The 25,196-nt window shown below is 33.5% G+C and overlaps 2 protein-coding genes across 5 annotated transcripts; both read left to right on the top strand.

Moving 5' to 3' along the window:
- Positions 1 to 480: 480 nt before the first annotated feature.
- On the top strand, positions 481 to 3,027 carry LOC126709881 (pentatricopeptide repeat-containing protein At4g22760). The gene has a single exon (XM_050410245.1). The coding sequence runs from the start codon at positions 627 to 629 to the stop codon at positions 2,361 to 2,363; it is 1,737 nt and encodes a 578-aa protein (XP_050266202.1). The 5' UTR covers positions 481 to 626; the 3' UTR covers positions 2,364 to 3,027.
- A 9,496-nt stretch (positions 3,028 to 12,523) lies between these two features.
- LOC126709761 (uncharacterized protein At4g22758) lies at positions 12,524 to 15,883 on the top strand. 4 transcript variants are annotated; one of them, XM_050410098.1, is made up of 4 exons: positions 12,524 to 12,998; positions 13,865 to 14,072; positions 14,863 to 15,047; positions 15,484 to 15,555. In XM_050410098.1, exons 1-4 carry the CDS (start codon positions 12,678 to 12,680, stop codon positions 15,538 to 15,540), a joined length of 771 nt encoding a protein of 256 aa, XP_050266055.1. In that variant the 5' UTR covers positions 12,524 to 12,677; the 3' UTR covers positions 15,541 to 15,555. The 4 variants fall into 4 exon arrangements, with proteins under 4 accessions (XP_050266055.1, XP_050266057.1, XP_050266056.1 ...); XM_050410100.1 differs by lacking the exon at positions 15,484 to 15,555 and adding an exon at positions 15,568 to 15,883 and having other exon boundaries at positions 12,525 to 12,998; XM_050410099.1 differs by having other exon boundaries at positions 12,525 to 12,998; positions 15,545 to 15,883.
- The last annotated feature ends 9,313 nt before the right edge of the window (positions 15,884 to 25,196 follow it).

The following is a 25,196-nucleotide window of genomic DNA, read 5'->3' as shown; positions in this document are numbered from 1 at the left end:
GTTCAAGGAGACACTCCTCCTCAGACAACCTTCTTGTTCATGTTCTGTTCGTAAAGTCTGACTCAAACCATTTTGTACTGCTTGCTTGTCTTCAGATTACTTACCTCCTTAGACAGGACCCGAGACTTAGTATGTGATTTGGACCCTTAACCCCACATTTAACATTTTTAAAATTCTTGTTTAGTCATTTATGGATACTAGTTTAAATAGTTTGCATTTTAGAAAATATGGTTATATCTTACTCCGAACTAAAAAGAATGTAAGTATAATAATGGAAAACCGAATAAGCAATAATATAATTTTCTCCAATTTTTATATCACAATTTTAACGTAGAGAAATAGATCCATGTAAGAATGATTATCCCTCGTCACAAATGGTATGACAGTAAAAAAGCAGTGTAAAATTGTAATTGACTTTTTTTTTTTTTGGTTTTTTTGGGATAATTTGATATTTTTGAGATACTAGGTGAGCTTCAAGCCTTGTACGGATGTAATTAACCATTTTCGGCGCAATTGGTGAGGGTTTTCCGGAATTTTTTTTTTTCAAATTTTTATTCACAACTCAACATGTCACAGACACAGGCATTTGATTTGATCATACTGGAGCAAAATAGCTCGTAATCTGAATGGTGGTGCCAAGACTAACAACGTTGTTGAATAACAGCCTAACCGTCAATCAGGCAAAGCAAATCCATGCACAAATCCTCATAAACGGTCTCAATAACCACTTGGAACCTCTCTTAGTCCGCCAAATCACCCTCTCAACTTCCACTCACTCTAGAATTGTTGCTCAAGCTCAATATCTAAAACTAATTCTTTACCAATTGCAAAACCCGGATGCTTTTTCTTGGGGTTGCACAATTCGGTTCTTTTCCCAGCACGGCCAATTCAAAGAAGCTTTTTCGCTTTATGTTCAAATGCACAGACTAGGTCTGTGTCCAACCACTTTTGCTGTTTCTTCTGCTCTAAGAGCTTGTGCTAGGATTGAGTGTAGGATAGGTGGAGTTTTAGTACATGGTCAAGTTCATAAATATGGATATTGTAGCTGTGTTTACGTGCAAACAGCACTTGTGGATTTATATTCTAAACTGGGTGATATGGTAACCGCACAAAAGGTGTTTGATGAGATGTTGGTGAAGAATGTGGTTTCTTGGAATTCTATCTTATCTGGGTATTTGAAATCTGGTAATTTAGCTGAAGCTCAGAGGGTGTTCGATGAAATTCCAAGGAAAGATGTTATATCTTGGAATTCAATGGTTTTGGGGTATGCGAGAGTAGGAAATTTGGACCAGGCATGCTCTTTTTTTCAGCAGATACCAGAGAAAAACACAGCTTCTTGGAATTCAATGATTAGTGGTTATGTTGATTGTGGGGACATAGAATCGGCAAGAAGCATTTTTGAGGCAATGCCTCAAAGAAATAATGTTTCTTGGATCACAATGATTGCTGGGTACTCGAAATGTGGGGATGTTGAGTCTGCTCAGAAACTCTTTGATCAGATGGATGAGAAAGATCTGCTCTCGTTTAATGCAATGATATCTTGCTATGCTCAAAATAGCCAACCTAAGGAGGCCATTGAGCTGTTCAACCAGATGCTTGAACCAAATGTAAATGTTCGGCCAGATGGATTAACTTTGGCTAGTGTTACATCTGCTTGTTCACAACTAGGAGATTTCAAATTTGGGCCTTCGGTTGAGTCATATATGAATAAGTTCGGTATTGAACTCGATGATCATTTGGCTACTGCTTTAGTTGACCTGTATGCGAAGTGTGGAAGCATTGGTAAGGCATATGAGCTGTTTCGTGGCTTGAGGAAAAGGGATTTAATTGCTTACTCTGCAATGATCTTGGGATGTGGGATAAATGGTAAGGCATTTGATGCAATCAAGTTATTTGAAGAGATGATAAATTCCCGTATTTGCCCTAACTTAGTCACCTACACTGGACTGCTAACTGCCTATAACCACGTTGGTTTGGTTGAAGAAGGCTACCAATGCTTTAACTCCATGAAGGACCATGGACTTGTGCCTTCAGCTGATCATTATGGAATCATGGTTGATCTTTTAGGCAGGGCAGGACAATTAGAAGAAGCATATGAACTAATAAGGACCATGCCCATGCAGCCTCATGCTGGGGTTTGGGGAGCTTTGCTTCTTGCTTGCAGGTTACATAACAATGTTGAGCTCGGTGAGATAGCTGCTCAGCATTGCTTTGAGCTGGAGCCTGATACAACTGGTTATTGTTCTCTTCTCGCCAACATTTATGCTTCGGTTAAGAGGTGGGATGATGCCAAGAGATTGAGAAAGGTTGTGGGGGAGAAGGGAACTAAGATACCTGGCTGTAGTTGGATGGAATCTATTTGACTCTTCATAATTGGAAGATCAGGCATATACTGCATGCTTAGAGACCCCAAATTGTACTATAATTCTAGTTTTTGTTGGCAACTTACGAAGTTGTTGGAGTCTTGCATGAATTGGGTTTACGTTGAAAATGTCCCTAGGTTCTATTCTATCTGGGTAGGTTAGATTAAAAGGACCAAGGCTAACGCTAAGGAAGGATATATTTTCCCTTTTCACCTTGATGATCCTAGTGTTGGAAAATCCTCTTCAATACGTTCGAAAGGAATGCTTCTCCATGGACCATGTTCAACTCGAAAACACAATTCATCACTTGTTGGAATCGTTTGAGGTATGGAGGGTCTGCAAGTAACAAGAATCCTAAAAATAATTCTGTTCATTCTTTAATTCTATGGCCAAGCAAGGTGCAGACATACAAGTTCTGATGTTAGCAACTCCCCTTGTTTGTCTAAGAAATATATTACTGTTTATTTAGCACTTGCAGATGTTTTTGATGGTAACATCTGTAGGTGTATATAAGATTCATATGTATTTCTTACCTCAATCCTTGTCAAGTTCAATAATAGAGGTGCTTCATTACAAACATGTCTGTAGATACTGCACTATACCTTCTGAATTCAACTTTCATGGATTATCAAATCTATTATTATGCAAGTTAATTTTCCGAATCTTTTTCTGCTGGTGTGTAAAAGACTAGTCTATGTAAAGGATGTGATACCTTTTCAATTCAATTCTTTATTCATCTATAAAGGAAAAAGGAAAAGAAAAAGAAAAATCTAGCTAGGGGCTAGAAGCAATTTACCAAAACATTTAATTAAATGAATGGAGGTGTCCAGCTAATTGAAAAACTATGTCATGTTTATGCACCCATAGGGACAACTTTTGGGAAAATAATAAAAAATATAAGTTCTTATAAATATTATTAATAATATTTTTAGTCTAGTTGATTTGGAGCTATGCCCTTTAATTTATATTTGTGTCTGAGAATGATTCCACAAATTTGCATATTTTAATATTTTAAGAAAGGAATCAGAGTGTTACAACTAATTGTTGTTTTTTCTTGGTTGAATTATAACTAGTTGTTGAATACGTTTGTACTTATTTTCAACTGGCCGAATTTAGGAAGATAAATTGATCTTTTCAATCAATGGAAATTTGGACTTGTCTGTGAAATTTTGAATTTTTAGAAGATGACACTGCCATGGGGGATTACTTGTATATTTTTGCAGGTTGAAGAGTGGAGTCCCATCAGATCTCATGGGCCGAACCTCTCTCTCTATTTAGATTGTTTGAAGTCTAAAATACTGTGGGTTCTGCAGTAAAATATCCAAGTCAACTGAACCAGAAGCTTGGTCTGCAGGAGCTTTGGCAGAAGCTCAATAAGCTCAATGAAGCCAATTCACATACGATGACTTGAATGTGCTCTCATTGACTAAACTTTTCTGAATTTAACAGCTTAAGCACTTGTCTGTAGAATAAGTTCTCAAGAGCCTATACGTTGTTGAATATCCCATGTTGTGCTGCTGAATGACTCATACCATGCTGCTGACTTCTTCTTTGTGTCACCACCAAATGCCCCATGCTATTCTTTGTTAACTACCTCAAGTTGCCGTTGTTAAATGCCTTCCAACAATGCTAAATATCTTGGCATGTCACCATTACATACGTAACACCACCGCCGAGTATCTCATGCTTGTAATATCATTTCCACCAAAAAGTCACACCACTTATTTTAATATCAAGCATCCCAAAATCTACAAGATAAGTCTTGTGCATTATTTATTTAAACTCTCATTAAATTACAAATACTATTTGTGTTATATTCAACTTACAAATATTTATTCTTTTCTAATTTTCACACCATTTTTTTTGTCATTTCATTACCTAAGGAAATAAAATGGTAGCGGTCAACGAGTTACCTATTGGCAAGGGTTCCGGACTCAACTCTCCCAACAAATCTATCTAACCGTAGATGTATCAAAGCTAAGAAAGGTAAGATCTCATGTTTCTAGGGCCAAGAAAGATATCGGATTCTAATATATAAAGGGTGATTATTAGAGCTTACTACATCTATTAATCAGACGTGATAAATGCTAGTTTAATGTTTATATCAATGCCTGCTCGAAAATGTAATAACAAAAGATTAGTGCAAAACTAAAAAAGAGCGGCTGCTGTTAGGACTTAGGATCTCTCTCTCTCTCTTGAAAACCTTTCGAATTTTCTCTCTATGCGTTATAATTTTTTGCTAAATCCTTAAGATATGAAGATTGAACCCAAACATTTTTACCACTTAGTAGATATGAAGATTGATTAACTCTCTCTTTGCTTTTTCCACAAGCTCTTCCTTTGCAATGCTGACATTAGGTGAGAATAAATACTTAGATAATGGGAATCTTTAAGTATGTTGTATGATTGTACCTTTTAAATTATCATCAATTCATCATAATATAAACAAATGTATTTGTTATTCACCATTAAAAAATGCAGAAGGCAAAGCCTGTTGAATTAAATAGATTGCTTAATTGCTTCATCCTAAAGTCACAAAACGTCAATCTCATACTCAAATTTTGTGTATTGACCTTTACCCAACGGTATATGCATATTTAACATGAAAAATGAAAATGAAGTCGCTTTTCATTTTTCATTAGTTATTACTTGTTACGCCATATTACTTGTTATGCTATATTACTTATTAGTTATTACTTGTTACGCCATATTACTTGTTATGCTATATTACTTATTAGTTATTACTTACTAGCTTGTAATTTCATGCATATGCATGAATACCTTTAAAAATATACAATAAAATATATAATATAATTCATGTAGGGGTAAAATCCCCAGATCAAACAATGGGCCTTGAGCCCCATATAGAATTCAACCACGCCCAAGGAGAAAGTGTGGGCGCCAAAAGGGCTCTCGGCCTAATTCTTATGGGCCCAAACTTATTTAAAAGGCGATCCGAGGAGGAATGTCTTCTCGAACGTGCCTAGTATGGCTCAAACAAGCATCCTACTAGCAATAAAGAATCACTCCAACGAGTATTAGTAGCAGGGATGAGTCCCACAAGCCCGAGAGAGGGAAGAGAGTATAGGATGTCAAGGGAGAGACTGCAGCTGCCACATTAAATGCAGAGCAGCTACTTTTCTGGTCGCATTAATGTGGAGAGGACAGGCGAACAGTGTTACCTTGGCCACTATAACTCACAGAAAGATAGGAGAGATGTCCGATGGGACGGGCACTCAAGTGAAGGTCCAGATGATCAACAAGTGTAAGGTTCTGATGACTTCAAGGGGGCTATATAAGAGAAGGGAATTCCCATGAAGAAGGGGATCGGAAAAAAGAGGAAGGAAGTGCAGAAGAAAGAGAGAAAGACCATAGCCTTTGATCAGGAACAGAGGTGCACCCATACGTCTCCTTGGACCGAATATCCAGTGGACATGAAGGAGATATTCTTATGTTCAATTGTTGTGTGGCCCAAAGTTAATTAACACTTACTTCGTTAGGGCCTAGTTCTGCAACCCGTTCTCTACAAATTCATTGTTTAGGGCTCCTTGGGCCAGAACCACCTACCTGTTGGGCCTGGGCCCCAAAACGAGGCCCTACAATTCCTATATATATAATTTAAATACTATTGATAGTCATTTTTATATTTTATTAACTCTTTAAAAATTTTTGTAAAGATATTATTAGATATAAAATGTAAATTGTCTATGTTTATTTATTTATTTATTATTATTAAGCACTTTTTTTTTATGATTTATTTGTTCTAAACTCTTTGGTTTTTGTACTTAATAACTCATTTGGATGAATATTTATAATGTGGTTCCACATTTGATTCTAAAATTAAGAAATAAAACTCTCTAAAAATATTAATTTAAGACACATGATGCAAAATTAGAACTCTAATTTGAAATTCTAATTTGAGGTTCTCTCCATTTTACCTATTATATATATATATATATATATATATAGATTACACTAAGTCAAGCACAATATTTCAATAGTTATCACTTATTACGCCATTTATGTTGAAAAATGAAAATGAAGTCACTTTCATTCTTTTATCAAGATGTAGATAAAAACTTTACCCAGAAATTTATAATAGCTCCGCCAAGTCTTTAGTGGCCACAATGAATTGGCAAGATGTAGATAAAAACTTTACCCAGAAATTTATAATAGCTCCTCCAAGTCTTTAGTGGCCACAATGAATTGGCCGGTTGGGGGGGGTCAATCCCTACGGGGTAAAAAACAAATGTATTGAAATATTGTGCATTTTAAATTATCATCAATTCATCATAATATAAACAAATGTATTTGTTATTCACCATTAAAAAATGCAGAAGGCAAAGCCTGTTGAATTAAATAGATTGCTTAATTGCTTCATCCTAAAGTCACAAGACGTCAATCTCAGACTCAAATTTTGTGTATTGACCTTTACCCAACGGTATATGCATATTTAACATGAAAAATGAAAATGAAGTCGCTTTCATTTTTCATTAGTTATTACTTGTTACACTATATTACTTATTAGTTATTACTTACTAGTTTGTAATTTCATGCATATGCATGAATATCTTTAAAAGTATACAATAAAATACATAATATAATTCATATATATATAATTTAAATACTAGTGATAGTCATTTTTATATTTTGTTAACTCTTTAAAAAATTTTGTAAAGATATTATTAGGTATAAAATGTAAATTGTGCATGTTTATTTATTTATTTATTATTATGAAGCACTTTTTTTTTTTTTATGATTTATTTGTTCTAAACTCTTTGGTTTTTGTACTTAATAACTCATTTGGATGAATATTTATAATGTGGTTCCACATTTGATTCTAAAATTAAGAAATGAAACCCTCTAAGAATATTAATTTAAGACACATGATGCAAAATTAGAACTCTAATTTGAAATTTTAATTTGAGTTTTTCTCCGTTTCACCTATTATATATATATATATATAGATTACACTAAGTCAAGCACAATATTTCAATAGTTATTACTTATTACGCCATTTATGTTGAAAAATGAAAATGAAGTCACTTTCATTCCTTTATCAAGATGTAGATAAAAACTTTACCCAGAAATTTATAATAGCTCCTCCAAGTCTTTAGTGGCCACAATGAATTGGCCGGTTGGGGGGGTCAATCCCTACGGGGTAAAAAACAAAGATAATGCAATTTAATTAGTGATGGTCATCAAAAACGTTTCAAATGTAACCATCAAATGTTGTAATTTAAAAAACTTTGTTCATAAGTAAAAAAGAAAATAAAAAGCAAATCATTAAAGACATGATGATACAATCTTAGTGGTTGAATATGCACATCTCTAATTCGAATTGGGTAAGCAGCAGCATAAAGTGCGGTTCCATTTTCTTCCTTACCTTCCCTTCTCTGTTGCCCCAAAGGTTTGGTAAAACTTATAAAATGTTTTTAAAAAAATTGTTACCAAATTATTGCTCACAAAACAATTACATAATCATCATGTCACGTATCACACGCATAATCCATTTTATTCGCAATACATAAAGTGTTTATTACATGAATTCATCTGTTATCCAGGACAAAGTCAGAAATTATTGAGGTGCAGATCTCTACGACAAAAATAAAATTATATAAAACTCAAATCACACAAACATGTAATTATATATGTGTTTTTTATGTTGCGAAAGCCTGAAGAAAGCACACACGATATTATCCTGATGGAACAGAAACTAAACTATTAGCTTTTGGGAGTAAATCTCGAATCCACGAAGGGTTCCTTGAATCTACAAGGTGATAAACTGGAATCCACCAGATAAGAACAATAGACAAAGTCTGAATTTTTATTAATCTGAAAACTAAATTGCTTTTGGAGGCTACAATGTGTTTAAATAGTAAAAAGAAAATTTAAGGCGGTTAGCAAACATCCTGAAGTGGCTACGAAAGCATATAAGACCCTAATTTGACTAAAAAAAAAACATTTAAAACACCTAAAATAAGGAAATAAATCACCTAAACCCAAAATAACAAAAATTAAATAAAAATACCAAAGCTAAATAATTACAAAAATTAAATATTAAACCGTGTTCTACATCAAACCCCTCCACTTGAAACAAACTCGTCCTTGAGTTGATGGTCGAAATCTAAAATCTTCCGCTCCAAATAAACAAATACTTTAAATGCTTTAATGACTTGATCCGGTTTTGAAACTTGAATTCTTCATAAAGTGCAGCATAAAATTTATTCTCATCTACCTTCAATTTATTTGCAACATCAATCAACAAAGGATTGATAATAAAATTAAAATTTTCTACTTCAACAAAATCAACATACTGTGTAGTCATCTTCAACAAATCAACCGAAACCTAAGGATTGTGAGTTGTGGACTTATCCTCATATTTAACCTCAATTGGATCTTCTACAATATTCTCAACAATTACCATTTCTTAATTTCTGTCATTATCGACAATCAGCTCAACCTTCTTTTCTTTGACCTCTTCATCAAGTTTTTGGCAAGTGGTATCTTCAATCTTCAATTCAATAACTTGTTGCAAGTCTTGATCTTTTTTAACCACTTCAAACTTTTCTTTAGAAATAGGCTGCTTCTTCTCAACCCTCAAACCCTTTACTTTACTTGACACATGGGCTTGACTGTGATAATTTTGGTTTTGTGGTTGACTTTCCATGTTTTGAACATATTGCTTTTCATATGACTATACAAATTTATAATCAGCACTTGCATAATCTAATATATCATAATAGTCATTAGGAAACCATAAAATAATTAATAACCTTTTCATTCTTTGCTAAGAGCAGATTGGATGCTTACTATCGATTTGAATATCTTCCCACCATTCCTTTGCTTCATCGTTCAATTTATTAGATGCAAGCCACACCTTTTCTCCATCACAAATCTTCCAAAAATTAAAATACTCTTCCAAATCAAGAAGCCAGTCAATAAAATCCAACTTACACATATCTCCATCAAAGAATGGAATTTTCTTGTAGTTAGGAGTGCGTCGTTGAATATATTGATCATTATTGTTGTGAGATGATTTCCTAGCAAGAAGAGTAGCAATCATTTGCTTGATTTTGCTTGTAATTTGCTGACTCTTTTCATAAAATTGTTGATTCTCATCACAAGCCTCTTTATGAAACTCAAGGAACTCAACCCTAGTGAGGACTGGGTTGTTGATGTCGTTACCACCGTCATTATTGTGGTGGTTACCATCTTGCCGATTAGCCATCAGACTAGAGAATGTCAAGGCTCTGATACCAACTGAAGTCGCAAAAGCTTGAAGAAAGCACCCACGATGCTCTCTTGATGGAACAGAAACTAAACTATTAGCTTCTGGTAGTAAACCTCGAATCAACGAGGGGTTCCTTAAATTCATAAGGTGATAAATTGGAATCCACCAAAGAAGAACAATAGACAAAGTCTGAATTTTTATTAATCTAAAAACTGAATTGCTTTTGAAGACTACAATGCATTTAAATAGTAAAAAGAAAATTTAGGATGGCTAGAAACCCTAAGGCGGTTAGCAAACCCTAAGGCAGTTACGAAAGCATATTAAACCCTAATTTGACTAAAAAAAATTTAAAACACCTAAAACAGGGAAATAAATCACCTAAACCTAAAATAACAAAACTTACATAAAAATACTAAAGTTAAATAATTACAAAAAGGAAATATTAAATTGTGTTCTACATCAGTTTTCTATTTTACTTAAAAAGGTGAGCAAAAATCTCAATGTTTTGTTAGAGAAAACTAAATTAACTTTACAGACGAAGAACTTAATTCAACCTTTTTTTTTAGATATATAACAATTAATTTGCTCACAAATAACAAAGCTGTAAACAATACACCAGCTAAGAACCATTTTATGAAATTATCATTCCAAAAATATCTCAAAAAACTCAAAAAAAAAAAAAAATTCAATTAACATCTCATGTCACTTTGCATTTTTTGTTATTGCAAAGATTGACAAATTAAATACTAGAAAATAAGAATGAAAAAAAGGAACAATAAACCGAAGGAGAGTAGTTAGAAAAATTACGAAAATAAAGCATATGAAACACATAATCTGAAAAGTGCATTGCTGAAACAGGGTTGACAAAGTCTAAAAGTCCTTAGACAATATTTTATTACTCAAACTAAATAGGAAGTTTATTTTGGATTTGATAAAATTTTTTTTTATCCACATGCTTAAAATAAAATTGTATATTAGAAGTTTAGAACCGCTAAAGAATTTTCGCGTATTATTTAATTTTCATAAAAATAATGATTTTGAGTGACCTAAATTTATAAAATTTGCATATTCTATTTGTAGTCTTTTTTTCTTTTTTTCTTTTTTTAAGGGATACTACTACAATTTTTTTAAGTTCCTAATAAGTGGCCCAATTTTAACAAAAATCTAGTTCCAAATAACAATCATTTATAAAATTAAAAAAAAAAAAAAAGGATGGAAGAAGAAGAACTTCTTGATAAAAATGTCCACTAAAGGCTTATTTGGCTTATATAATTGATAAGGCTAGTTTATTTATTTATTTTATGTTTGATATGATGGAAAAAATAAGCCAATTTTCTAGGAATGAATCACTTTTTAGATGATGTCTAGGAATGAATCACTATTTAGAAAACATTGTCACAAACAAATGGAATATAAAATATAGCATTCTTCATTCTCTTTAATTTTTGTTTTTTTTTTTTTTTTTTTAAATTGTTACTAGTGGGAGAGAGATGATTCAAACTATGGTTCTCCATTTCAACCACAACAACATAGCATTTCGGTCTACATCAGTCCATTCGGTCTATTTTAGTCTATTTCAGTTTATTTGGTCCACTTTAGTCTAATTCAGTCAATTTTGGTCAAATTTCGGTCTATTTTGGACCAATTGGGAATTAAATTGATTTTTTTTTAGATTGCATTTTCAGTTTTTGGCTCAAAAATTAATTTTTTTTACTTAATTTTGGGTTGAAAAATATGAAATTTTATTTTATTTACTTTTTAGGCTCTTTAGTTTTAGGCTAAAAAATACAAGCAAAATAGAAATATAGGCCCTAAAAAAGTAGTAAAAATAATAAATATTCACAAGTTTACCTTAAAATTTCAATAATATATACATTATACTTATATTTGGAAAAAAAAATGCTACAATTTTAAACTTATATAATAATTTAAGGAAAAAATTAATGAATACCCTAATAACGAATGTCCTAAAGAAAAAATTAACGAATGCCCTAATAATTTAGAAATATATGCATTTTAGGAAAAAATTTATAGAAAAAGAAAAAAAAACAAATAATGTTTTGACAACTTTTTCAATTTTTCATAAAAGTGTTATAAAAACTTTCTTAAAATGGTTTATTAATAATTGCCCTAAAAGGTATCCATTAACATGACCCATAATTTAAACTATTTAAAAAAATATTTTAGAAACATATAATAATTTAAATTTAATGTAATATGTTACATGTGTTCCATTAAATGGGAGTATACTTTTTTTTTTTTTTTTTAATATTCTTGAATATATTCAAATTAATCAACCAATTATAGTATATTAAAAAAAGTATTTTTAATAACATCTTTTCCATTTAAAACAATATTCTAATTATGTAATATAAATCATTTTATTAAATTAATTTTTTCATATATATATATATATATATGTTTATATCACTCTGCATGTATTGTTGTTGAATGCAAAATTATATACTCTATTACATAAAACTTATAAAAATATAAAATACTTTTAAATAACACATACATTGTTTAACCTACAAATTTTATATAATATTTTAATAAAAATAATAATTTTACATTTTCGCAGGCATCTCATGAGTTTGAGATTAGTTAAACTAATAATAGACTCTTGTGTTATTATTAAAATTTAAAAAATAAAACTTTTTTTTTTTTTTTTGGATCATAGATGTTTATAGATTAGAGAATATTTTTATTTGGAAACAAAATGATATTTACAAGACTTCAAAATTATAAAAGCACATGTTCCTAGAAAGTCAAGTGGCATATAAACTTGCTAAAAAAAAAAAAAAATGTCTCCAAGTTTGTACAATGGTGTGAGTGTGACTCATCAAAAAAAAAAAAAAATAGTGTGAGTGTGACGAAGAAAGAATATAAAAAGCTTGAGCCGTTAACTTCAAAAAAAGAGAAAAACAGAGCGCACTTTATTATTAAACCCTTATTCCCACGCAAAAGTAAAAACTACCAACTACCCTTCTCCCTCTTTCCTTCTTCTTCACAGTCCTTCAAAGTCCCTCCAAAACCAAATCCACAAACCCACTACTACTTCTTTCTTTCGTTTTTTATATATGCCTGAAAGAAGTATACGGCGGCGGTCTGCGGCGACTCGAGGCCGGAAGAGCATGCCGCCGAACCCTTCTCCGTCGCCGCGTCGGAGGACCCCACCGCCTCGGAGATCGGCGAGGCAGCAGGCACCTTCGAAGCCTATTGGGATCTTGAAACGTTGCTTTTCGGACCCGATGCTTTGGAGTAGTGCTTCTGTTAGCAGCTACAGCGACGATGATCGGAGTTTGAGGTCTGAGGATGGTGTTCTTTTCCGTCCTCAGACATGTTACGACGTTTTTGCCTCGTCGTCTTCCTTGCCGGGTTTCTCTCCTCGGAGTCACGAGGTAAACAAAGACTCAAATTTGATCTTTCTTATTGGACCCGGCCACCAAAAACAAAGAAATTTGTGACAAAACTTGGTTTTGTTAGTTTTAGAGTTGTAGATGTTAATGGGTTTTGATTGGTTTCAAAGATTAGCGTGTGAGTTATAAGGTTTTTTTATGGGAAAATTTTTATTACCTGGTTTTTTTTTTTTTTTTTTAATAAAAAAATATATAATTTATTGTTGTTTGCATTGATTATGATCCTATGTTTGAATTTCATTTGTGCCTCTTGAGTCCGCCAAAAGGGGGAAGAAAATTAAAAGGACAACCTTTTAATTGAGCAAATCTTATATAAAAAAATAAAAAGAATACTAAATCTAAATGAAAAATAAATAATTTGAGGAGCTTTTCTTGTTCATTGAGTTGTTTAAGCCATTAATAAATCAACATTCACCACATTTGGTTTATACATTGAATTGTATTTTTTTTTTTTTTAGAGAGTTTCAAATTATGGCGTCTGCATCTGATAATAGCTCTGAACCCCAGATTTCTTGTAAAACCATTAAAGACTTTACCTGAGCTAACTAGAACCCATTACATTGAATTGTATTAAGTATTAACCATTAACACACCTCCCCCTTTGGTGAGTCCATAATTCATTGAGTTGTTGTATTAATCATTAATACGTCCCCCCTTTTGGCTTGTCCATTGAACTGTTTAAACCACTAATAAATTCTACCATTTCAATCTGGAATAATCATAGACTTTCTGAATTTCATCATTGGTGGTTTATAATTGTTAATTTGTCACTGCCTTACTGGTCATAAACTATAGGACTCCAAAGTAACATTGTGCTTTTCTAAATAGTGTAAACTTGGGCAATGCAGGGATACAAGAAAGATGCAAAGGTGGTGGTTAATGTGACAGTTGAAGGTAGTCCAGGACCAGTTCGGACCATGGTTAAGTTAGGGGCCTCTGTGGAGGAGACCATAAAGGTTGTCGTAGACAAATATAGCAAAGAAGGGCGAACTCCTAAGCTTGATCAGGGTGCACCATCCTCATTTGAATTGCATAACTGCTATTTCAGTCTTAAAAGTAAGTAAAATTTATGATTTTAAGTCTACTTGCTCAGTTTAGTTGCATTTGCACAATGTTAGGTTTCAAATCTTATGATTTCATGTAAGATTCTTTTTTTCCCCACCGCCAAAGAAAGCTAAGTTTAACTAAATGAGTGTGTTTCTGTTATAAATTTGACCAATTTGCTGATCTGTTTTCTTGTAGAAAGAAAATGTTTTTAAATATTCTGAAGTTTTCCCCTCTAAGTAGAGTATGTCCAAAGCATCACTTTGTTCATTAACGAGATAGTTGCCAGATTTTTATATTGTCTTGTTTGGCTTTAAACTTTGAAAAATGTTGATTGCGTATTGGGGGCTAATTGCATTTAAGCCGTCACATTCGAAATACAGAGGACTATTATTCAACCATTGAAATTGAATAATTTAATAGTGTAATCTGAAGCCTATTCTGATGAAAATTTTACCATAAGATGGGGTTCTAAACATCCATATGATACATATGGAAACTTTTAAAAATTATGATTTGGCTTTGGAGAGAGTACCACTACTTCCTGACTCCCTTCTGAATGGCCCATTCTAAGAAGTTGGTGGCCGTAAAGTGACCAATAAACGTTCTTAGCAGGTTGTTTTCCAATTAATATCTGATTGTGATATTTAGTCTTGCAGCCTAGTCAGTGGTCACACTTTAATTGTACAAAGATACCAGTGAGTTTGAAAATAAGAAATAACTGAATAGATTAAAGAGGGACACTCTGTTTGCTTCCAATTGCGCTTATGCTGAACGGTTTATCTTTGTTTTTATTGAATAGGTTTGGATAAATCCGAATTAATTGGGGATGTTGGTAGCAGAAGCTTCTATCTTCGAAAGTGTTGCAATGGTCATAGTAGTAATGGAGCATCTCCTTGCACTTCAGAAATTGCTCTGCCAAAAGAAAACTGTCCTCCACCCATTCCACCTCCTGCATTCTCACTTCCATCTGTAATTGCCCGAAAGGTCAGTAAGATTTTTAGAAGAGCCCGTAGGCTTTGGAAACTCTTGGTCTGCCTGCAATGAGGATGACCAGTCACCACATGCATTGTTTGAGTAACACAACTTATTATTTGTGTTACTCCTTAACAACAGCCATGATTCTTCTTTCTAAAAATTTTCCCCTTTACTCTTCAGAACAAAAGTACCCGTTCTTTCATACAATATGTACATAATACCAATTCATACTCTCATCATTTGCTGCGTAAATTGCTGTAACTCCCATTGCAAATTCAAAATACAAAATGAAAATTTAAAGTGTTCAACTTTGACTCCTACTCTTTGACGTCATTTTCTGTCTATTGAGAAGTCCGCTATGAGCTTGTTATGTTCTGCCTTACATATCTTAATATTGTTTTTTAGCATGACCAATTTTCAGATTTTTTTTTTTTTTTGGATAAAGGAAAGGAACACAACATTATTCAATATTTCAAGAGTAATATTTTCTCACTTCACATGAATAGTGTGGTTTCACCGTGAATTGAAGGTCTTCAAGAACCGATGAATTCGGGTTGAGTGTCAGTTTTCACGGATTGAATTCTGATTCAACCGAACCAACAGCCAACAGCCACACGTGGAAGACCAAGCGGTTGAGATCATGGTCAAGTTTTGGTTTGAACCCGAAATCGACTCAACTTGACCTAAGCGGGATCCACTATTATCTAAGCTGAGGAATCATTGTTCTCATAGTACTAAATAATTACCAGCGTGCATGGGGGGAAGATGCTCACAATTTGTCTGGATGTGAATTGTACATACCCTTTTGATATATAATACATCAAGATTATTTTCAAATACTTTTATGTTTTGTCTACGATGACAAAATTATCCTTTACTAAGGCTTTAAAAAGTAAATATAATCGATCTAATTAAGGTTATAAATGAATTGAGCTCTTTTGAACAACTTGGGTTAATTCAAAAAACGCTTGTTTATGTTTGTTTATTTAGTAAAATGAGTTAAGCTCAAGCTTTTATTTATACTCGATTATTAAACGAGTGAAACTCAAACATAATATTGTTTTCATGAACAAATTCATAAATACGAGACTTGATATTTTATATATCATATTATATGTATAAAAATATACTTATATAAATGTGAAATTAAATTATATAAGTTTAAAAATAAGTTCATTCTATATTAAATACTATTGTAACTTTTATTGATAATATAAATAGTCCTTCATGTAATAAAGATTATATTTAATTTGTAACAATACAAAGTTAATGTATCTAATTCTTATAAGTTTATAAACAAAAACCATTCTATCTAATTAACTCAAATAGAATATTTTCAACTATAATTAGTTATTAATTATTAGCATAGATTTGTGAATAAGAAAATGAACCAAGTTTAAATAGTTTTTGTGTGTGTGTGTGGAGAAGATTTTGAATATGATCTTTGTTATTAAAGAAAAGGGCAGGAGAAATAATTTTTTTAAGCATGTATATTAATTTTACAAAAGTAACTTTAATGGGAATGCACAAGAGAGTATTCTTTCTTTGTCCGCAGATGGTATGGTATAGAAAGAGGAGTGGTGTGAATTATTGAATATTCAAATCAAGAGGCATTCTCTTTATTGGTCGGCAAAACCTACAAAAATGGCCGGTTGGACTTGCACAAGTAAAATCAATATTCAATACTTTAAGTTTAAGTATTATTGACTCTAAAGAGAAAAGACATATAGTCTATGGTTTTTGGTAGAGATCTTCACCAACATGGGCTGGAAAATAAATTGAGGATCCAATCAAAGTTTTAGTGAATCTCTTATTTTTAACCCGTGACGGTGGAAGATCCAAATGTCTCTTTCTCTCGCGTCATTCTTGCCCTAGTGCAAAATGACTGTGCTGCTTAATTGGTTCACTGCTGAAAGTCATGTTGAAACTTGAAACCATTATTAGGCCTAGGCCCTAGCATTCATACAGATAGTGTAATGGAATATTTATTGGGCAATATTACGTCCATAATATTTTTACAAGAGTTTCACGGCAAATCTTAGATAGTAAAATGTTACTGATTCTAATTTGAGATCAATATTAAAACAAATGCTAATACTAAAGTTACTTATTTACCCACCAATAACAACAGTAACAAATAACAACCTATCATTGGTCAAAGATATTTTTCTCCTAACCAAATTTAATAAAGGGTCATGCTACCACCGCGTACTCTTGGTATGATGGTCATTCCACAAGTATAAGTATTTGTAGAGTGTGGGGTGTTGGGGGCAAAGGCCGGGGTTCAAGTCTCCAAGAGGGAGTTTCACACACATATACACTTACATTAAATTAGAGTAGAAATTCTATTTTATATGAAAATAAATAAAAAATAAAAATAAAGGGTCATGCTAATGAGTGTCCTTAGGGCAATGGGTAACAATCTATTTTAGAAGAGTTTTGAAACCACTTTTATGGAAAATGAAAAAAAACTGTCAAAACATTAAAATTTTTTTTTTTTTCATAAAATCTTTCTTTAAATAGATTGTTAACTATTGCCCTAAGGCATCCGTTAGCATTTCCCTTTAATAAATTCATCTCACCAAGGCTAAGCTCGTGAATCAAATCCAGTCATAAAAGTGATGAAGTCTAAGCTCGTGAATCAAATCCAGTCATAAAAGTGATGAGTATGGTGAGGGAGCAACCTTAATAAGTTTGCCTCCGTGAGTTGTTACTGTATTTGATGCCATATGAATTGGTATACTGAATTCGTATTGTGACTATTGTCATTGCTATAAATTTCTCCAATGTTGACACTTGAATTGAAATGATTCCTCAACTATCCCATGTGTTTCTCATTGAATTGAATCAGTGTACTAGGCATTTTTGTATAATTGCCCAATTACTTTACCGGTGCTATGAATTATATTAACTTGAAAAATTGCATGCATTTCCTTTTTCCACACTCTCAATTTCATTTCATTTTTGTGATTAACTATTCAACTTGTTAACGTGTAATGGGTTGTGGACTTTAGGCCCACCTTGTTTACTTGTAGAGCACATATATTTATACTACACACTCTGCCTCCTATATAAAAACACTCATGTATATTTTATTACTTGAGAAATACAATAATATTCATTCAGTATTTCTAACATGGTATCAGAGCCACTGCTCTAACCTTTCTCTTAGCAATCTTGTCTCTCTTGGTGTTACTCCACTCTCATCGCTTCCGCCGTCACAATAGCTCTTGTCAACACACCATAAAGACCACTGTCGTTGTTGTCTCCGCTGTGAATCTTGCTCCGATTAACTTTCTGCAAGTATCACTATAATTGTCTTGCCCCGATCTACTCAACTGTGGAAATCTCACAACCATCAGAACCTTCACGCGCCCTCATGCGCCGCCCAAAGAATCAACATCTCAACCACGTGCCTCACGCGCCGTCTTCTAGTCCAAGCTGACGTCACTTGTGACGTCATCATTGCCACGTCAGCCCTAGTTGATGTCATTTGCCACATCAGCATTAGTTAGCACTTACATGATCTTGTTGACATCATCACCATTGACCGTTGACTTTGACAGTGAGTTTGACTGTTGACTTTTTTGCTGTCTAGGTGCTCCTTATCCAGTTTTTCGCGTAGATTTCATTTTTGCAATCTATTTTTGCATATTTTGCTTCTAAATGGATAAAAATGATATTTTTCTTCCTCGCACCATCAATGCTATATTGGAAGGGAATGAGAATTACTTATCTTGGTCTCAAGCTATGCGCAGTTTTCTTAAGCGTCGCATGCTCTAGCAATATTGTGCTAGTACAATCACTATTCCTATCAAGGGGGCAGCTGAAGGAGATACTGCCTTCATCAGTTGCATGGTTGAATGGGATAGTCACAACCACATGATTCTCACTTGGATCCGGAACACCTCCATTTCCTCTATCTCCAATCTGTTGAGTAGCTTTGATGATGCAAAATCTGCATGGGATATGTTGGCCAAAAGATACTCCACTTCTCAAAGATCCATGAAATATTAGTTAGTGGTTGAGTTGCATTAGCTCAAGCAAGAACCAGGGAAATCTATCAATGACTACTATGATCAACTTTGCTTCATTTGGGACCAAATTGACCTTTCTGATCCAACTTGGGTATGCTTGAAGGATGCTCAGCAATATGCTACCGTTCGAAATGAATTTCGTCTCTATGAATTCTTGATGTCACTTAACAATGACTATGAGCCCATCCGAGGTTAGCTTCTTAATCGCAGTCCTCCTCCCTCTCTTGATACTGCTATAAATGAGTTGGTTGGAGAAGAAGCTTGTCTTGTAACCCTTTTAGCCCAAAATAAGCTTAATGTTTTGGCTACTGCTCCTTCTGCTCCCTCCACAGAGCAACCTTCGCAATCAGGGTTTGAGGCCTCTAGCTCTGGCAATTGTTGCAAGCAGTCCAACAAAATGTTCTGCAACTATTGCAAGTGTCCTGGTCACACTATTGAGACTTGTTACTGTCGCAACAAATCTATTGCTACTATTGCTAATATTGAGTCTACTTCGCCAATGTCTTTCGTTTTAGCTAAGTCCCAGTTTTTTAGATCCATTATCAACCTCTCCTCCACTGAACTATATGACATCATAGCTCAGACTATTCGTATGGATGGTAATACATCTCTTTCCACTACTCTCTCAGTTTTACCCGGTAAGTCCCACTCTTGGCTTTTTTATTCTACCTGTTGCAATCACATGACACATCACTTGTCCTAATTCTCCAAAGTTGAACTGACACCATATCCTCTTAATATTCATATAGCCGATGGTTCCACCATGCATGGCAATAGTTTAGGTTTTGTTTCAACCTCCAACCTCTCAGTTGCTGGGGTCTTCCATGTACCTGACCTATCCTATAATTTATGCTCTATGGGACAATTAGTTGAACTAGGATATTGCCTTATTTTTTACTATTTTGGGTGTATTGTGCAAGATTCAAGGACAGGGCAGGAGCTTGGGACCGGTCCTAGAGTTGGGCATATGTTTCCTGTGGACAACCATCATCTTCCACTACTTGCTCCTGTTTTTGTTGCTGCTGCAGTCGCTACAGTTTCTTCCTTACCTTCTCTCACATTTTGGCATTCTCGTCTTGGTCATGCACCCTCTTCTCGAGTACAATAGTTAGCTTCTAGGGGCCTGTTAGGTTCTGTGTCCAAAAACAATTTTGATTGTACTTCATGCCAATAAGCAAAACAGCCAGCTTTGTCTTTCAATGATAGTGAATCTATCTCTAATAGTATTTTTTAGTTCATTCATTCTGATGTTTGGGGCCTTCTTCTATTACTAATATTGATGGATCTCAATATTTTGTTATTTTTATTGATGATTATTCTCATTATGGTTGGATTTTTCCTATGAAATCTCGCTCTGAATTATTTCCAATTTACAATAACTTTGCAAAAATGGTTGAAACACAATTTTCCAAACGTATCAAAATTTTTTGATATGATAATGATCTTAAATATACTCAATATACTTTTCAAACTCTGTTGCATTCCTATGGCATTATACGTCACCTAACTTGTCTAGGTACCTCTTAGCAAAATGGTCGAGATGAACAAAAATTTCGTCATATTCTTGACATTGTTTGTACTTCTTCTTTCTGCCAAAGTTCTTGCCCCATTTTGGAGTAAAGCTGCTCTTCATGCTGTTCATGCTATTAATCGCATTCCAAGCACTGTCATCCATAATCAAACTCTATATGAGCGCCTTTTTGGGTCACCCCCTAACTATCATCACCTACGCTCCTTCAATTCTGCTTGTTTCGTTCTTTTTCAATCTCATAAGCACAATAAACTTGAGCCTCGATCTAGACTTTTTTGTTTCCTTTGGCTATGGCGAAACTTAAAAGGGGTATCGGTGTTATGATCCTGTCTCTCATCGTCTTCATGTTTCCCGTAATGTTGTCTTTTGGGAACATCACTTATCTGTTGAACTCTCTCACTTCCGTTCTTCCCTGACTACCTCCTCTGTGTTAGAAATCTTTCCAGAATAGTCACATGTTCCTTCTACAAATTCTCTTGATACTCCTTTGGACTTCTCTATCCAACCATCATATATTTTTGATGCTTTTCCTAGATCACCCTCAAATGAATAAGTGGAAGATGAATAGGTCGATGACGAACTACCCAACTTTGAGCTTGGGTCCCCTGCTCCTACTCCACTTGAAGATCTTTCACAAGACATTCCACCTCGTCACTCAACTCAGGTAAGATTCATTCCTGTACATTTACTTGACTATCATTGTTACACTGCTATTGTGAGACCTCCACTAACCTATTGTGAGGCCTCCACTGACCCCTTATGGCAGTTTGCAATGAAAGAGGAACTTGATGTATTATCCAAAAACCATACTTGGGATTTAGTTACTCTCCCTCTTGGACAGTCTGTGGTTGGTTGTAAGTGAATTTACAAGATTAAGACTTGCTCTGATGGGTCCATTAAGCGCTATAAGGCTTGTCTTGTTGCAAAAGGTTTTACACAGGAGTATGTAATTGATTATGAAGAGACTTTTGCTCTGGTTTCTTGTATCTCATTTATTCGTGCTCTTTTAGCTGTTGCCTTTGCCAATAAATGGGACATTTTTTCAGATGGAAGCTCTCTCTCTCTCGTCATTCTTGCCCTAGTGCAAAATGCCTATACTGCTTAATTGGTTCACTGCTGATTTAGTCATGTTGAAACCATTATTAGGCCTAGGCCCTAGAATTCATACAGATACTAGTGTTATGGAATATTTACTGAGTAATCTACGTCCATAATATTTTTACAACAATTCCATGACAAATCTTAAATAGTGAAATGTTATTGATTCTAATTTGAGATCAATATTTAAAAAAAAAAAAAATGCTAATACTAAAGTTACTTTTTTACCCACCAATAACAACGGTAACAAATAACAAGTTAACAACTTGTCATTGGCCAGAGATATTTTTCTCCTAACCAAATTTAATAACAACTTGTCAATAGCATTTCCCTTTAATAAATTCATCTCAGCAGGTCTAAGCTCGTGAATCAAATCCAGTCATAAAAGTGATGAGTATAGTGAGGGAGCAACATTAATAAGTTTGCCTGCGTGAGTTGTTACTGTATTTGATGCCATATTAATTGGTACACTGAATTCGTATTGTGACTATTGTCATTGCTATAAATTTCTCCAATGTTGACACTTGAATTGAAATGATTCCTCAACTATCCCATGTGTTTCCCATTGAATTGAATCAGTGTACTTGGCATTTTTGTATAATTGCCAAATTACTTTACCGGTGCTATGAATTATATTAACTTGAAAAATTGAATGCATTTCCTTTTTCCACACTCTCAATTTCAATTCATTTTTGTGTTTGACTATTCAACTTAATGCAGTAAAATATGATCTTTCTGGACTTGGTGGTACTCGATAGTCAATATTGAGCCAAATAATAACAAGCTAGAAATGAAATAACAATAATGTTGTTATAAAAAATGTTTTTTTTTTTTTTTCATTATTTTCCATTCAACTCTTGAACAAAATTATTTTCTATTCTATTCACTTCCTTTCAAAGATTCAAATAAGAGAAAGATAAATATCTAATTAATTTTTCCATTTCTTTCCCTTCTATTGATCTTTTCTATTCTATTACAATGCTTTATAAAATCTCTAATTAAGTATCTATAATAATGTAAGCATCCAAGTCCAACAGGTAAACAAAATAAATTATGACGTAATATACATGTGGCTAAGAAAAATCACTTGTAATTAAAAAATGGGCCTACATCTGTATTTGGGCTTAAATCGATTTGTAAATGGCCTTTAGCAAATGATTTCTCTTGCTAGCTAGCTCCTTCGGCCCTTTAAAAGCCTGTTTGAACTCCCTTTTTCTTCTTCTTCTTTCCTTTCTTTTTCCTTTTTTTATTTTTTTTATTTTTTTTAAAATTTAAAACAAGAAAGAATTTCTACTCTAGCCTAATTTAAATATATATATATATATATATGTGTGAATCTCTCTCCTACAAATTTGAACTCCAGCTCTTACCCCCCACACCCCCATAGACATTTATACTCGTCGAGTGACTACCACACCAAAGATACGTGGTGGTAAGCCTGTTTGAACTTTGAAGGGCGTTTAATTGGGTTAGTTGTTTTGTCTCTTTATTGTTTACCCAGGAGAGAGCACATCAGTAATATAGAAGCATAAACAATGATAAACTAGTTGATAAGGAAGAAAATAGCAAAATAGATATAGTCAAAAATAGATTAAAACAGGGTATGGAATATGAAAACTGAAACAAATAAAATCTTACTTGAAAATACTTCTATCTTTGATTAAAACTGAAAACTTCTGTCTTTCTTACAAGCTTTAAAAATAAACACTGTTTGAAGAGTTACAAGATTACAAAGTAAAATCTGTAAAGGGTTACAAGATTGTCTGTCTGGAAAGGTAAGGTTACAAGATTATCTGTCTGAAGGGAAGGTTACAAGATTACAAAAAGAAAGTAAAGTACAAAAGTCTTTCGGAGAGGGAAAGGAAAAGCTAAAAGTCTTTCTGAGGATTGGACCTTGGAATGGAAACTTGAACTTAAAATTTGGACCTAAATTCTGGACCTCTGTTCTGGACCTGTCTTCTGTACCCAGACAGATTGCCAGATAGACTTTTATTGTTCAAGATTCTATCGACAGATTAACTTGAGTTCACTTTACTTAACTCAGGTTACTTTTGAAGACTTACCATTGTTCACTTCATCTATAAAAGGACAGACTCCGAAGACAGAAGATAGGTCCAGAACAGAGGTCCAGAATTTAGGTCCAAATTTTAAGTTCAATTTTCCATTCCAAGGTCCAATCCTTAGAAAGACTTTTAGCTTTCCCTTTCCCTCTCCGAAAGACTTTTGTACTTTACTTTCTTTTTGTAATCTTGTAACCTTCCCTTCAGACAGATAATCTTGTAACCTTACCTTTCTAGACAGACAATCTTATAACCCTTTACAGATTTTACTTTGTAATCTTGTAACTCTTCAAACAGTGTTTATTTTCAAAGCTTGTAAGAAAGACAGAAGTTTTCAGTTTTAATCAAAGACAGAAGTATTTTCAAGTAAGATTTTATTTGTTTCAGTTTTCATATTCCATACCCTGTTTTAATCTATTTTTGACTATATCTATTTTGCTATTTTCTTCCTTATCAACTATTTTATCATTGTTTATGCTTCTATATTACTGCTGTGCTCTCTCCTGGGTAGTCAATCCTGTTTTAATCTATTTTTGACTATATCTATTTTGCTATTTTCTTCCTTATCAACTATTTTATCATTGTTTATGCTTCTATATTACTGCTGTGCTCTCTCCTGGGTAGTCAATGGTATCAGAGCCATGGATGGTAGGTGTATGAGTTTTATTTCTTTGCAATTAAGAACTTACTAGGAACTTATAATACTACATAGCCACTACTTGCTCCTTGTTAGCGTTGGTCAGCCTAGAGACTCGTTGGCAAACCATAGTTTCGCGTTGGTCAGCCCCTTTGTTGTAGCCGACGGACAGGCGTTGTTTGGGTGGTCCCGCAATGGAGTTTCCCGAGGAGGTGGTCCCGATAGCAAGGATACCAGTGGTTAGTAATAGTTCCGCCAGTAATTATTAATTGCTTAGAAAGAGAATAAATACATTTATCAGCTCATCATCTGTTTGCTTGTTCACACTTAGGCTAGGCACACACTAATTTGAAATATGGACTATGATGATATAGTTTATGATGAAGGTTATAGCATGAAAGATATAGATGATAATTGGTCAAATAGTGATATGGATTATGATTCTGACAGTGAAATTGATGATTATAATTATAATAGTAACACAAATAATTGGAATAATTTAACAGAAGATAAAATCAACCGACAGATTAATAACCATAATAATAGTTTTTTAGATAGAATTAATAGAAAATTGGAATCCTTGGAAAATATTGACAGATTTGCTAAAGTTGAAAAGAAAAATGATAGCTTTTTGGACCTCTATGAAAGAATGAAAGCTTTAAATTCACATTTTGAAAAAGATATAGAATTTGGACCCCATCATAGATCATCTTTTACAGAAACCATGACAGATAATTGGTATATAAATAGTACTAAGAATTTACAGATGTTAAAAACAACTGACAGAAGAGCTGA

This window comes from Quercus robur, chromosome 12 (genome assembly GCF_932294415.1).
Source record: "Quercus robur chromosome 12, dhQueRobu3.1, whole genome shotgun sequence".
Taxonomy (NCBI): Eukaryota; Viridiplantae; Streptophyta; class Magnoliopsida; order Fagales; family Fagaceae; genus Quercus; species Quercus robur.
The sequence above is the reverse complement of the archived record's forward strand: the minus strand, read 5'-3'. Positions and strand labels throughout refer to the sequence as shown.

Coding starts and splice junctions, on each gene's coding strand:
- LOC126709881 (XM_050410245.1), top strand. CDS start 627: ATGGTGGTGCCAAGACTAACAACGTTGTTGAATAACAGCCTAACCGTC.
- LOC126709761 (XM_050410097.1), top strand. CDS start 12,678: ATGCCTGAAAGAAGTATACGGCGGCGGTCTGCGGCGACTCGAGGCCGG. Junction 12,999..13,864: donor TCTCTCCTCGGAGTCACGAG/GTAAACAAAGAC, acceptor TGGGCAATGCAG/GGATACAAGAAAGATGCAAA. Junction 14,073..14,862: donor CTGCTATTTCAGTCTTAAAA/GTAAGTAAAATT, acceptor TTTATTGAATAG/GTTTGGATAAATCCGAATTA.